Genomic DNA, 15,055 nt, shown 5'->3' on the forward strand with positions numbered 1-15,055 from the left:
GTGTTGTGAGTTTCCAGAGAGCCCCGCCTAGGTCCTCTACTTTGCTGTTGACTGACAGCAAGGAACTGCATGGACCGCCTCCAAGAGAGATTGGTATGGTGCTCAGAGGTGGAGATTTTAAGGAAAACAAGTTCCCCTGCTTTTGCCTCAATTTCCTGACCACTTTGGCTTATTACCCTTTGAAAAGCCCTCAGCAAGCTTTCTTTGTGAGGGTTGCCAAGATGATTGGGGGTTGAGACAAGGGAGGGTCCAGACCACTTGACAGGATGTGACAAGATCTTGAAACAACAGTTTTTCTTATGGGGAGGTGACCATGGCTGCACATATGGAGCCCCATCTTCCAGGCACCTCTCTGTACGGTAAGGCTCCCTGTGGTTTTCAGTTGCACTTCCTTTTCTTTTCCCTGCTCACCCATTCATAAACCCAAGGTTGTTTTACCTGTGCTTCTGACATTCTGACCTGAAATCCAGGTTGCCACAACCCCATCCGTGGGTCCCATTAATTTGCTAGGTTGGCTCACAGAACCCAAGAAACACTTAACGTTTAGTTTATTAAAAAAGACAAAAGATACACATGAAAAACTGCACAGAGGAACGTACAAGAGAAGTGGCATGGAGCTCTCCATGGCACTCCCCTCCAGGAACCTGCATTCAGCTTCTGGAATCTCCAGATCCCATCCTTCTGGGATTTTATAGATGCTTCATTACAGAGGCATGATTGATGAACACACTAGCCATTGGTCATCAACTACCCTTCAGCTCTTCTCCCATCCCCAGAGCAGGTGTGGGCTGAAAGTCCCAGACCCCTAATCCTGTCTTGGGCTTCCTGGTGACCAGCCCCATTCTTAAGCCACCTAGAGGACACAGCCATCAGTCAACTCATTAGCATATAAAAATAATCTTCAGAGGGTCCAAGGATTTTAGGAGTTATACGCCAGGAAATGGAGATGAAGACCAAATATATATTTCTCACTACCACAGGATATATGTGATTGAATAAATAAATAAGGGATAACTCTTCCTTACAGGAAAAAAAAGAGAAGGAAAAAAATCACCATTAGACAATTGTACCATAGTGATAATCACTGCAGGAAAGACCCCCAATGAATGCTAAGCTAATGTCAAAAGCTCAAGGATCGGGTAGACATCAGCACAACCTCAAAGCAATTCCCCCAAATGTGTACTAATGCTGTGGCTGCTAACACATCCCCAATTCTTTTATGCCTGTCTTCAAGAGAGGATGTTTAATTCCCTTTTCCTTGAAGATGGGAGACAGACCCTCCTTCCTAAGAGAATATGGAAATGGAGAAAGAATTATTTTATAGTGGAGAAACCAGGCTGACACCATCTTTACCAAGAGACCAATGTTAACGTTGTCAGAAAAAAAACATACTGTACCACGCACCCCGGTATCACACAATGAGCAGGGCACATCACCTCTGCAGTGTCTTCCCTCAAGAGCCATTAACTTAATTTAGTCATGAAATAACACCAGTCCAATCAAGGAACATTCTATAAAATACCTGACCAGTGCTCTTCAGAAGTACCAAGATTATGGAAAATAAAGAACTCTCTCAGATTGGAGAATGTTAGTAAGACATATTAACTAAATACTGTTAACTCTGGAGACTGAAGGATCTCTGAAAAGGCAGGGCTTATAGAGCTGTTCCAGATGCCAGGCAAAAAAAGGGACTGTTCTGGGACACATTTCTACAACAACCAGCAGCAAAGCAGACAGAAGCGGAAAACATGTCCACTAGATCTGAAGCTTAGACTATTTTTTAATGACAAAAATTTAGGGAAGGAATGCATAAGATGTTTACAGTGAACCTACACTGGCTTCAGAGTAAGAAAGGCAGAGTATCAAATCAGAAAAGCTCTGAACAGGAGGGCAGCCATAACGAGAGCCACTGCTGCTGGATTGGTTGGGGCTAGGAGTCCAGAAGTTCACCAAGACAGGGCACAGGGCCCTGCACGGCCAGAATGGGATTTGAGTACAGATTCCACATTCCTTTAGGAGCATGAACTGGATCTCCAAAGCTGTTAACTGGTGAATTTCCCTGTCTCTGCTCTCTTCCACCCTCCATCCTTGTAATTAAATTGTGGTTATCTCAGGATTTTTCTTTTACCAATACAAAATGGTATCCTGAATTAGAACCTGGAACAGAAGAAAGACAATAGTGGAAAAACTGGGGAGTTAAAAATAAAAGTCTTAGTTTAATAGTATGTGCCAATGTTAACTGTTACTGCTATGATAACAGTACCCTGGTTATACAAGATGTTAATGTTGGAGAAAACTAGGGGAAAGGTCTATGGGAACTCCAGTATTGTCTCTGCAACTCTTCTGAAAAATTATTTCAGTTATGAAATAATATTTTTAAAATAAAAAAAAGTTTTGGCTTTTTTTTTTTTTTTTTTTAAAAGAGGGAACTCCACTTTGACACAATTTAGAGGAATTTCAAACCTGGAAATAAACAGGAGCCTTAAGTGTCCAAGAATCTCTCAAAAGTATAAAAATCACATTGGTCTTAGACTCCTCCCTAACAACAGACACTCATAGACAACACAAAACCTATGTTAAACCAAAACTCTTGGGACCCAGGAAGCTCTGAAAGAAAAGAGCTTACTGAGCTATTATAGATGCTCTCCCAAAAAAGACCAGGTCCTGGGACAAGTTCCCACTACTACCTCAGCAGCAGAACTAGTTAGCAGTTAGAAATATTCAGCAGATCAGAGCCAAGGGCAGTTACTATTACTTTGTTTTAGGGCTGGGGATCAACCCAGGGTCTCCTTTGTGCTAAGCATGTGCTCCATCACTGATCTATGTATACCTGCCACCCTAAGAATATTTCTTATGACAAAAATGAGAAAGCAGCTGGCACAGTGGTGCACACCTGTAATTCCAGCGGTTCAGGAGGCTGAGGCAGGAGGATAGAGAGTTCAAAGCAGACCTCAGCAAAAGCAAGGCACGAAGCAACTCAGTGAGACCCTGTCTTTAAATAAAATACAAAATAGTGCTGGGGATGTGGCTCAGTGGTCGAGTGCCCCTGGGTTCAATCCCCAACACCAAAAAAAAAAAACATGGCTATTTGCATTGACATCACACTGGCTATAAATGAGAGGTGGGGAAGTGTTGGGAATAGCTGCTGCTTCTGGATGGAGGGCACTGAAAACAGTATGTGGGGCCCAGGTGGGGGGAGGGTGTCGGGGTTAAGGTTTCAATCTGCTTTCAAGTGTGCTGGCCCTACCTGCCAACCACTGGCCAACCCCCTCTCTGCCCATTCTATCCCCCAACCCTCGCAACTGAATTAAGGACGTCTTCAAATTTTTCTCTTATCACCAACAAAACCCCAAAATTTTGTATTCAGAGAAGTTGTCATTCACATGAAAAACACTAGAAATAAGCCAGGCATGGCGGTGCATGCCTGTAAGCCCAGTGGCTCCAGAGGCTGAGGCAGGAGAAGTGCAAGTTCGAAGCTAGGTTCAGCAAGTTAGCAAGCCCCTGCCTCTAAATAAAATATAAAGAAGGGTTGGGCATGTGGCTCAGTGGTTAAGCTCCCCTGGGTTCAATCCCCAGTGCAAAGCAAAACAAAACAAAACAAAACAAAAAACACTAGCAATGCATATTATCAAGTATAACAAGCCTGAAAACATTCACTACCATAACTTTCCTATGTTAGGAAGAAGAGAATGGCAGCAAGTTTACACTCATATAAGTACACAGAGCAGGAGATTGGATAGTTTGAAATGTGGTCACAAAACTAACAGCTATCATCTTCTAGGAAAGAGAGGACTATGCGTGAAAGAACGTGAACAAACAAGGGAATGTCAGAGTTTAAACAAGTGACTAAGCAGGCAGGACCAGCCGGGAGGAGTGAGGAGGAGGGTGCTCAGCACTCTCTCTTCCTGGAAAATGAGGACAACTCGAATGAAACTTAGTGATGTCTCTGAAGGGATGAATTAGGTAAGACCAAGGACAAAACACAGGTTGGGAGAGAACACAGCAAACCTTCAGCTAGGCAGTATGATGATGAACTGTTTCTGCTCTATGCTCTGGCACTAAGCTTTCTACAATAAAACACATCACTTTTGTGTGTAATAAAGAAGTTGGCTTTGCCCAAAGAAAAGTTTGGGACTTTGATCCGGAGTTCCAGAAAGGAATCTTGAGGCCTTGGAATGCTACACCTAATGGGAGTACCCGTGCCTGGACCTGTGGTTCACAGTGCATAGTCGTGTGTGCGTGTGTTTTACTAAGGAGTGAATCCAGGGGAGCTCTACCACCGAGATAGGGTCTCCCTAAGTTGCTGAGACTGACCTCAACCTGTGATCCTCTTGCCTTAGTTGCTGGAATTACAGGCATGTACCATCAGACCAGGCTTGCACAGTGGATACTCTTAACTAAGTGACTTAGGACAGAGGTTGGTCTAGTCTCTACAGCTTTAGGGTAGACGCTGGCTGCTTGCAGCAACTGTGGACTTCAAGGTTCACCTGAGATTCCCTGGTTGGCAATATTCTGGGCACATTGCTACATACTGATTTCTGGAGTGACATGTCCTAATACCAAGGTATAGGAATATGGAAATTCTGTGTCTCTGGACTCTGCTCCCATTATCTTTTCTCGGCTAAATTTTTTTTTCCTTCTAGTATTGCAAACTGAACCAGAGGTGTTTTACCACTGAGCTACATCCCCAGCCTTTTAAATTTTTTTTAAATTTTGAGATAGGATCTCCATAAGATGTCCTGGCTGGCCTCAAACTTGCAATCCTTCTGCCTCAGCCTCCCAAGTAGCTGGAATTTCAGGCATATGACACATTCCCCACTAAATAACAGATTTTTTAAATGCAGTGCTGGGAACCAAACTCAGGGCCTCACACATGCTAAGTCCATGCTCTGCCACACCTGCATCCCCAGCCCTTTGATCAATTTTCATCTATACCCTTTCCCTGAAATACAGAGTAACTATGAATGATAGCTTTCAGGGAGTTCTCCAGTCCCAGGAAACCATTGACTCTGAGGGTGGTTCGGGGGGAGAGCCCCAAAGGTGCACCTGTATTTAGAAGTGAATGCAGTCTTCCACACTCCTCCTCTTCATGTGCTTGACTAACCTCTCTCACTTCTGTAAACACAAGAGAACCTGAGCTACTGGCTAACCACTCAAATCCTGGAAGAGGGCAGTCGTCAGCACGGCACACCGACCTCCCCTGACAGTGGCTTAGGCAGCCTCAGAAGCCAGGCTCACCTCGTAGGTGATGGTGTTCAGGTTCTGCTGCCCAGAGCTGTGCTTATTCTTCCCACTTTCTTTGCGCTGCTCTTTCAGATCAGTTAGTAACTGGAACACCTACGAAGAGATACGCAAAAGATTCCTGTGAGTAAATCTGAGAAATATTCCTATTATAAGATCTTGAAGGGAAATTAGAAAGTCTAATACCTCCTTTCTTCCCATAAACCAGCCTCTCACTCTTGGTTTAGAGCAAATGAATTTCAAAAGCAGGTGACATTTTTAAGTGTTCTTTTATCTAAACTGAATAAATACATTAGTTTACTTAAAATATTTCATGTTTCCTATCAATATACACTATATCACCAATCTCTGAATAGTCAAAGCCATAATCACTATTCCAGAGTAAATTTTCCTAAAATAAATATTTTTTAAAAGGGAGCCTGCCTAATATGTACATCTAGTATAATTTCTTCCTGTAAGAAAAAAAATTATGATTGGGGAGGTAGCTCAGTGGAAGGGCACTTGTCTAGCATGTGCAAGGCCCTGAGTTCAATCCCTGATACCAAAACAAGAGAAAGGGAAAAAAGAAAAATTCTGAGGTGAATGATAACAGTTATTTTTAAAAAATAAAGGAGGGGGGCTGGGGATATAGCTCAGTTGGTAGAGTATTTGCCTTGCAAGCACAAGGCCCTGGGTTCAATCCCCAGCACCGAAAACAAATAAAAAATAGATAAATATATAAATAAAGGAGGGGTTGAGCATTCAGTGACAGGGAACTTGCCTAGCATGCATGAGGCCCTGGGTTCAGTCCCATCATCCCTTAACAAATAAATAAAAATAAAGGAAAATATTCTATAGATGTTTAGAAGTAAACTTTTCCCACAAGGAAAAAAATGTATGACTCAGTAATGGAGTGGGGGCGAGTTGTCTCTCCTTCCTGTTTGAGATTTCACCAGAGAGGTGAAGGTAATATAGGCTCACAGATCATTACTAGGTACAATGCTAACCTCCCTACCAGCTGGTCCTTTCAGAAAGAGTGGCATGAGACCCAATGAATGAATGCAGTGTTCCCCCAACAGACAAAAACCCAAACACCAAGCCAAGTCCAAGCTGGACAAAGAGGGTCCTAAGAGTCAACGGCTGGGCCTAATTGTACTGCATTCCTGTCATAAGCAGCAACTATTCAAGATGAACCTTTAAGAGCAGTAAGACCAGTTGCATTTACTCTGCATACACAACAATCACAGGCCAGAGACCCACACTTCCTCCACACCCTCAGGAATCTGACCTCTGATAGACATGAAGAAAAATCAACAGTGGGCATGTGGTTCTTTCTATGCCTGGCACTAACCCATCAGATGGTTTTGCTAGTGCCAACCTAGTTCCAAGCAAAACAGGAAATACTGTTATATTTCCCTTTCCTCACTTTCACCAACAGTCCTACCTTCAAGCCCCCAAATTATAAACCTGTTAATTCCTACTAAATTATTCATAATGGTGAGCCGACTGAACTCTCACTTTCAAAATGAAGTCATTAATACCTTTGTGACTATTGAGGATCAAAATAACATAAGTATGTTAAAAGTAAACGATGATAATTAAGGCATAAATATTTTACTAGGAAACTTGTGTACACACTCAGAAATGGCTCTAGGACAGAACCTTATGTTCCCTGAGGGCATCCCAAAAGATGACCTACAATCTCTGGGACTTAGGGAAGGGCACCTATTATAAACCAAAGTCTTCCCTGCCTCCCTGAAGCACCAAGCTTAGAGTATTCCAAGGTCCACCAGATGGTGCCATCTGTCCTGTCTTAAAGTGGGAAATCCAAATGAATTCAGTGGTTTCTAACCAGAACTAATTCAACAATCCTTACACGGAAGGGCGAGCAGTCAGGAAGGACAGAGAGTGATCGGCTGCAGGACTATTTACCTCGTAGTTACTGAGCAGTGCAGAGCTTGCATCCTTCCTGCAAGAGAAAAGAAGCCAGCATCAGTCTGGGCTCACAGCCCTTCTGAGCATCAAGTCTGTGAAACGATTCCACTTCCAGGAGTCAGTCATCTAGTTCAGGAACCTAAGACTAAGAAATGCGCCGAGTCCTACATGGCTTAGCAGGCTGTGGACAAGTTCACAGCAGATTCTCCTTTTTATAGCCACAGCACATCACACACCATGGTCAGGCAGGAGACTAACACACGACGCTTATTCCAAATCCATGTAGGCTGGAATTCAACACTTGGGAAGTTAAGGCAGTCAGACACCAGGGAGAAGTCAACTACAGGAAGAACAAGGGGGCAAAATCATAGAGGAGGGAGGGTCAGTGAGGGTGCCAGAAATACCTGGAGAAACCAAGTGCTGCTCGCCCCTGAACCCAGGGCCCCTTCCCGAGACCACCATTTCCCATTCACCAACAGAAAACAGTGTCCTGACACCCACCAGGAATTCCAGCAATGGCAGGAATCCTGTGAAACACCCACAAAACGTCATTGTATTCATCTTCTGTCAACTCAAAAGTTTCTATGACAGGCAGTGGTTAAAAGACTGGTGTAGGGCTGGAGTTGTGGCTCAGTGGGAGAGCACATGCCTGGCATGTGTGAGGTCCTGAGTTCGATCCTCAGTACTGCATATAAATAAATTAATTAAAAGACCCATTGACAACTAAAAAAAAATTCTTTAAAAAAAAGCCTGGTTCCCCAGCTGATTGTACTATTGGCTGGAGGTAGCAGAAGCTGGGATTGAATTGTTCAAGGACTCTGTGACAATGTGGCAGATGAAGCTGCAGGTGCTGATTGCCTCAAAGAGCCCTGACATAACCATGTTTTTTGAAGAAGCCTTTGTGCACCTAAAACCCCAGGTTTGTCTGCCCTTGTGGATTTCTTGGGCAGAGTGGAGTGAAGGTGCCCAAAGCCATGAAGACACAGAAGCAATCTTTAAGAAAGCTATTTTAACTATCACAGGTACCAGCTCAGTAACTCTGAAGGATAAATACCTGGATTGGGCTTATCGAAGTGGTGGCAACAAAAAGGCCAGAACTGTGTTTAAAAGTTTACAGGAAAGCCGGCCATTTTCAGTAGATTTTTTCAGGAAAATGATCCAGTTTGAAAAGGAGCAAGAATCCTGCAAGATGACGAACTTAAGAGAATATTATGAGAGAGCTTTGAGAGTTTGGATCTGTAGATTCTGATCTTTGGATGGACTACATCAAAGAAGAATTGAGCCATCCACTTGGTAGACCTGAGAATTGTGGACAAATCTATTGGCGAGCCATGAAGATGTTGCAGGGAAAGTCAGCAGAGTTGTTTGGAGCCAAACATGCTATGCATCAGGCTGGCCATTAGTAAGAGAAGAATACAACCACCCTTGTGAAATCCTCTTGCAAGCCTTCTGGACACATTTGTATTATGAGACAGTCTGTAAATTGAGAAGACAGACAAAATGGCTGATTGGTTTTGAGACATGTTTTGTGTTGTGTTAATCTTTAGTTACAAGAAAAAGAACTGCTTATTGAATGACTACTCGTTGAGACCAAAACTACTAGTTTTTTGTTCTCCCCTCCACCCTCCTGTACTGGGGATTGAACCCATGGGGGACTCTACCAGTTCTGAGCCCATTTCCCTCCCTTTTTAAAAAAATTTGAGACAGGGTTTCACTGAGTTGTCCAGACTGACATCAAATTTGTGATTCAGTTGCCTCAACCAGAATCCCAAGTAGCTGGGGTTATAGGCATGTGCCACCATGCCCAGCAAGCATAGTTCTTAAAAAACTGAATTTTATTTGTTATTCCAGGTCAAGCAGCCATATTTCTAATCTAGACCTAGCAGCTAGTTAAAATGAAAAAGGAAGTATGGTTTTGTTTATTCTCTCCTTACTATGAAACTATATATGATATGCATTTGAAATATGGATGAAATAAGATAGTGAGGAGAAGAAAATGAAAACCACTTGTAATCCAGCTTAAGTTGAATATAGTAATTTGATTTCCTTTTTCAGAATTGGTTTATATTTTTAGATCATTCATTCAAGAAGTATTTGAGTGCTCATCATGTTCAGGAAAGAAGGAAGGCTTTGGGGGATGGAGGTAGGGGTTGGAAAAACAAATGCCCTAAGAGCTGGTTGGAGCAACAGAGATGAAGTTGCTGGATTTGGGGGGAGGGGGGAGTCCTTTAAGAAGGTTAAGACAGTATAAAAATGTGTTTTATCTGTCCTAAGGACAGATAAGCAGAGAATTGTTTGTATTTGTATTGAGGAGGCCCAGCAACAAAAGGGCAGCGTAGTAGATTAAAGTGGCAGAGAAGTATCTCAGTGGGCAGGCCTGGAAAGATGACTTAAGGCAGAAAAGGGCATTTTGAGAGCAGGGGAGAGAATTGTTTGAATTATATCACTTAACATTGTTACGTCACTGGGAGAAGCATTCAGTGCAGTTTCACTTAATAGTACATTATTTTCCTATGTCATTAAATACCCTAAAAAACATTTTGAAGAATTTATAAGATACCATTATAAAATGAGCCATGATTAATTTTACTAATCCTCTATGGTTGGACCTTGTCATTTATTCATATATATATGAATGAATATGTGTGTATACATACACACACATACACAAATATAATATTTACATACTTTTAAATTATAAATAAATGCTTCTGATGGAGATTTAAAAAAAAAAAAAAAAAAAGCCTGGTGCCCCTGAGAACCAACCAGTGCAACTACTGTCTTTCATGTGTGACTGAACACAGCAACACGACATACCAAATTATAACTGATTTATTCTACAATATCACATCAGAATACTGTTTTTTAGAATCCTAAATTGGCCAGTGTCGTATGCCAATTCAGAACACAATTTTGAAGTCAGACAGATTTGGGTCCACACCCCAACTCTGCCACATATAAAGTGTGTGAGTTTTAGTGTGTTAATTTATAAGTGTACCCCACTAAAATAAGAAAAAGGAAAATTCCGAATCTGGGAGGACAGCCTGGATTCTAAACCCAGCTTCACCATGCATTAGCTAAGTGAATCTGCGAGTTATTTTATCTCGCTATCCTTAAATTTCCTCATCTATAAAATACAAGTATACACAGGATTAAACTGAAACATATAGAGTATCTGAAAACAGTAAGTGCTCAATAAATGATATTACTATCATTACTATGACTTGGGTCACTACCACTACCACCTCTTTCTACCTCATAAAACTGCTATGATGAAACAAGACAAGAAATTTTAGAAGTTTAGTACAGTTCTTGGTACTTACTAAGATCTCCATAAATAAAGACTATTAGTTTTAAAAGATATAATCACCCTTATTCTCACTAAAATTCCTATGACAAAGGAGCTATTAGTATGATCCCTACTTTATAAATGATGCTGAGACTCAGAGATTAAGTAATTAGTTTCAGGTCACACAGTACCAATGTCTAAAGTGGAAGACATATACAGAATAGTGAAAACTGAGACCGGATTAGATGAATGGAAACCAGCAATCAGAATCCTAAAAATTCAGGTTGGGTAGTTTGGACTTGACATAATGGGCAACAGGACTACTATATGTTTTTAAAATAGGAGAGGAGCTCCATGATGAAAATGATAACGATTAAAACTTTAAAAGTGAGGCAAACAGCTGGGTGATTTCCCCAATCAACAAATACAGCAAAGCTGGCAGGTTCTTATCACAGGGACTTACCTAAGCCCGAGGGCATTGGCATCTGCACACAAAGCTTAGCCAAATACTAGCAGTAATTCAACAAATGGCTGCCATTTCACAAATGTGCTGCTTTGCCCAGGTAAATCTCACTGGACTCAAGTCACAAGCAATATCATTTTTAAAAAGAACACAACCCGGAAGGACATCACATAAGTAGTATTATGTGATATGGCTTATTTAAAATTGAAAATGATAAATCAAATCATGTCTACTTAATCAGGAAATCTGCCACAAGGCTCCCTCCCATCTTTGCTAGAAATTGAATTACAATCCCCATATTTTCAAAGGAGTGCTGTTCCTGTGATAGCAAGGCACTAAGACATTCCTTCCAGGAAAAGTAAAAAGGGGAAAAAGTACAAATGTTAATTTTCTTAAGGATCAATGGATCCATCCCAGGTGCTGGTGTTACAACCTCATTTCTAAATCACAACCTGTTCCTCTGTCATGGAAAATATTCCGTCCCCTGACAGATTCATCCTGGGCCTTTCCAAGTTACTGCCACTACTCAGTGAACGGTTAATACAAGAATCCAAAGATCATCATCTGCTTTTCTAGAATGTATGAAAAGAAGGGAAATTCTCTTTCACATACATTTAATTTTTTGCAGTACAGAGACTGAACCCAGGGCCTCATACATACTAAGCAACTGTTCTACCACTGAGCTACACCCTGACCTCTTACATACATTTCAGTGAATCTATGTTTAAACAAAAACTGCATCTTCTGGCTGGCAGAAGATGATGCATTCATTAATTTTCTTTCATACAAATAAAATTTTACCCATTTATGTAAGTAAATAACAATATATTCGAGGCCTTCCTTTATTCAATAAAATGTCAGTGAGGGCTGGGTGGTACCTCAAAGGTAGAACATGGCTTAATATCAAAAAAGTCCTGGGTTCACTCCCCAGCATCTCCCTACTCCAGCCAAAAAAAAAGGGCCAATGAATACAATATCCACCTCTTATAGAGGTCTAAATGAGCTGTATATTTGAAAACTCTTCTAATGTAAGTTTTTTTTTTGTTTAATTTTTTTTTAGTTGTTGATGGACTTTTATTTTATTTTTTTATATGTGGTGCTGAGAATCGAACCCAGTGCCTCACACATTCGAGGCAAGTGCTCCACCATTGAGCTATAATCCCAGCCCTTAATGTAAGTTTTTAACCTCAAGGAGTTAATATAACTATCACTAAGTGACAGGTTGTTGGGAACAGGGTATGAGATTAGACAGACATCAACTTAATCAAGTTATACAATTTAACAGCACCAATAATAAGGATATGATGCACTAAGACACATCCCTTAAAGCAATTCTGCAAAAATCATGTTTAATTTAAATCTAGTCATGAGAATATAATCAGATAATTCCAAACTGAGGAACATTCTTCAAAACAGCGGCCTAGATTCTTTGAATATCAACCTTATCTGTCACAAGGCTAATGTCGCAGACAAAGTCTAAGAAACTGTTGTAAAGGAGATTAAAGAAACATGCCAACTAAATGAAAGGCACAATTCTTAACTAGATCCTGAAGCAGAGGAAAAAACTTCAGCTAAAATGATATTAGATAACAGAAGAAATGTGAATATGCACTGTTTTAATAATGATAATTTTATCAGTGCTTAAGTTTTCTGCATGTGGTAGTGGTGTTGTGGTTACATAAGACAAGGCCCCTTTTCAACGAGGGGTGGGAAGACATGATGGCTACAACTCTCAGGTGGTCCAGTAAACTGTGTATGGGGTGTGTGTGTATGAGTTTATAGTATGGAAAGATGGCTTGGACATGTACAAAAGAAATACAGCAAACATCCACATCAAAATGTTAACACAGGACTCTAGGAAAAGGGTGTACAGGTTTTTGTGGCACTACTTCTTGCAATTATTTCCTCAGGTCTGAAATTTTTCAAACTAGAAAGTTGAGGAAAATGTACATGTAAAATAAAGAATTCATAAAGTTAAAAAAGGCATTGCTATGATTTATAATTGAGAATATAAAACACTTTCATCCAAGTCCTTTAGAGCTACAAGAATCTGTCATCTGGCACACTGTCAATTATACACTTATAAAACGCTGATCCCTGCAGAGCAGGAATGTCTCTCCACAGCTAACACTTGGTATTACATAATACATTCACATGCACTCAGACTTACAGAAACTGCCCACCTACACAAAACTGATATTCTTCTGTAGGACTTACCACTGATTTATAGGTGCTTAAAGAATATATTCCAAGTGAATTTTAAAGACTCTATACTACTAGCTAGTTTCCTTAAGTAATGAATTAATTATTTGAAATTTAACCTGTAAAATCTGTTTCACAAATCTGCTTACCTTGCTGAGTCAATTTAATGAATGTAAACAACTACTTTGGAAAATCAAACTCTAACAGTACAAAATGATCTACTGACAGACTTTCCTTAAAAGCACACACACAAAAGCCCACACAAACAGTGATTAATTGCCACACAGTTAACTTACGAATGCAATGACGAAAGAATTGCTCAATTTCTACGTTCAACCTATGCTATTAATTCATGTTCTCAAAAGCTAAACTTTGCTAGGTGTGTGTAATCCCAGCAGCTTGGGAGGCTGAGGCAGAACTAGGAGTTTTCAAAGTCAGCCTCAGCAATAGTGAGGCGCTAAGCAACTCAATAAGATCATCTCTAAATAAACTACAAAACAGGGCTGAGAATGTAGCTCAGTGATGCAGTGCCCCCGAGTTCAATCCTCAGTAACCACCCTGACCCTCAAAAAAGCTAAACTTTAGTACAAGAAAACCATGCAAGCTTCAAAGTCAATCAAAAATGTAAGCTGTAGCAGCATCTTTGCAGTCAGCAAACAAGCCTCCTCCTTCCAGTCCTTTACTGAATTATTACATACATACTATCTAACTTTCGGAGTCTCAGTATTTTTAGCTATAAAGTGAAAGAAATCCTGAGGTAACCTTAAAAACATAACACAAAGGACAACAGCATCCATTTTCTTAACTCTGTGTATTAAGTTCAAGAGGGAACAAAGAGCTTTCCAGGTACACAAATGATCCCAAGGCACAAGACAAAGTCAGCTTAACAGTAAATGCCTCATAAAGAGCAGTTCCTGGGCTGTGGCTGCACCTCAGCAGTGGACTGCTTGCCTAGCATGTGTGAGGCTTGGGGTTCGATCCTCAGCACCACATAGAAATAAATAAATAAATAAGGTATTGTGTTCATCTACAACTAAAAAATATATATATTAAAAAAAAAAGAGGGCTGGGGATGTAGCTCAGTTGGTAGAGTGCTTGCCTTGCATGCACAAGGCCCTGGGTTCAATTCCCAGCACCACAAAAATAAATAAATAAATAAAAGAGGGGTTGGGGTTTTGGCTTAGTGGTACGGCACTTGCCTAGCACGTGTGAGGCACTGGGTTTGATCCTCAGCACCACACAAAAATAAATAAAACATTGTGTCCATCTACAAGAAAAAAATTAAAAACAAAGAAATCATAGCCTTAAAAAAAAAAAAAAAAAGCACAGTTCTTAATCTTGTCGTGCCTATTTTTGTCATTTTACCTGAGGACATCATTTCTAAACAATGGTCAACAAGTTGTTTGCTCATGTGGCATAGTGGCGCACACCCATAATCCCAGCAGCTCAGGAGGCTGAGGCAGAAGGATCATGAGTTCAAAGCCAGCTGCAGCAACTTAATGAGGCCTTAAGCAACTCAGCAAGGCCCTGTCTCTAAATGTTTTTTTTTTTTTTTAAAGAGGCTTGGGGGAGGTTGGGGAGTTAAAAAATTAAATAAAATAAAGGTCCATCCACAACTTAAAAAAAAAGGGAGGGGGTGGCTTGGGATGTTGCTCAGTGGTACCAAAAAAAAAAAAAAAAAAAAATTGTTTGCTCATAAATTCGTTTTTTGTTTTTTTTTTTTTTTAAGTTGTCAGTGGATCTTTTATTTATTTATATGTGGTGCTGAGTATCAAACCCAGGGCCTTCCTTACACATGCCAGGCAAACATTGTACCACTGAGCCACAACTCCAGTCCCCATAAAGTTCTTAAACTTGCTGTAACTATTTTATGTCCTTGTATCTGACATCATTTCCTAACAATGATCAAGAAGTCTGCTTGTTTTGCAGTGCTGGAGATCAAACCC

General features: G+C 40.6%; 1 protein-coding gene across 1 annotated transcript in view; it reads right to left on the bottom strand.

Annotated features, from left to right (window-relative positions):
• CRCP (CGRP receptor component) overlaps positions 1-15,055 on the bottom strand; it is a 37,867-nt gene that overhangs the window by 20,176 nt on the left and 2,636 nt on the right. The window contains exons 2-3 of the mRNA XM_079120242.1: positions 7,153-7,189; positions 5,239-5,337 (exon numbers count right to left, since the gene is read on the bottom strand). Coding sequence (XP_078976368.1) covers positions 5,239-5,337; positions 7,153-7,189 — 136 coding nt within the window. The remainder of the gene's footprint in view (positions 1-5,238; positions 5,338-7,152; positions 7,190-15,055) is intronic.

The sequence above is a fragment of the Sciurus vulgaris genome (genome assembly GCF_902686455.1).
Source record: "Sciurus vulgaris genome assembly, chromosome: 18".
Lineage (NCBI taxonomy): Eukaryota > Metazoa > Chordata > Mammalia > Rodentia > Sciuridae > Sciurus > Sciurus vulgaris.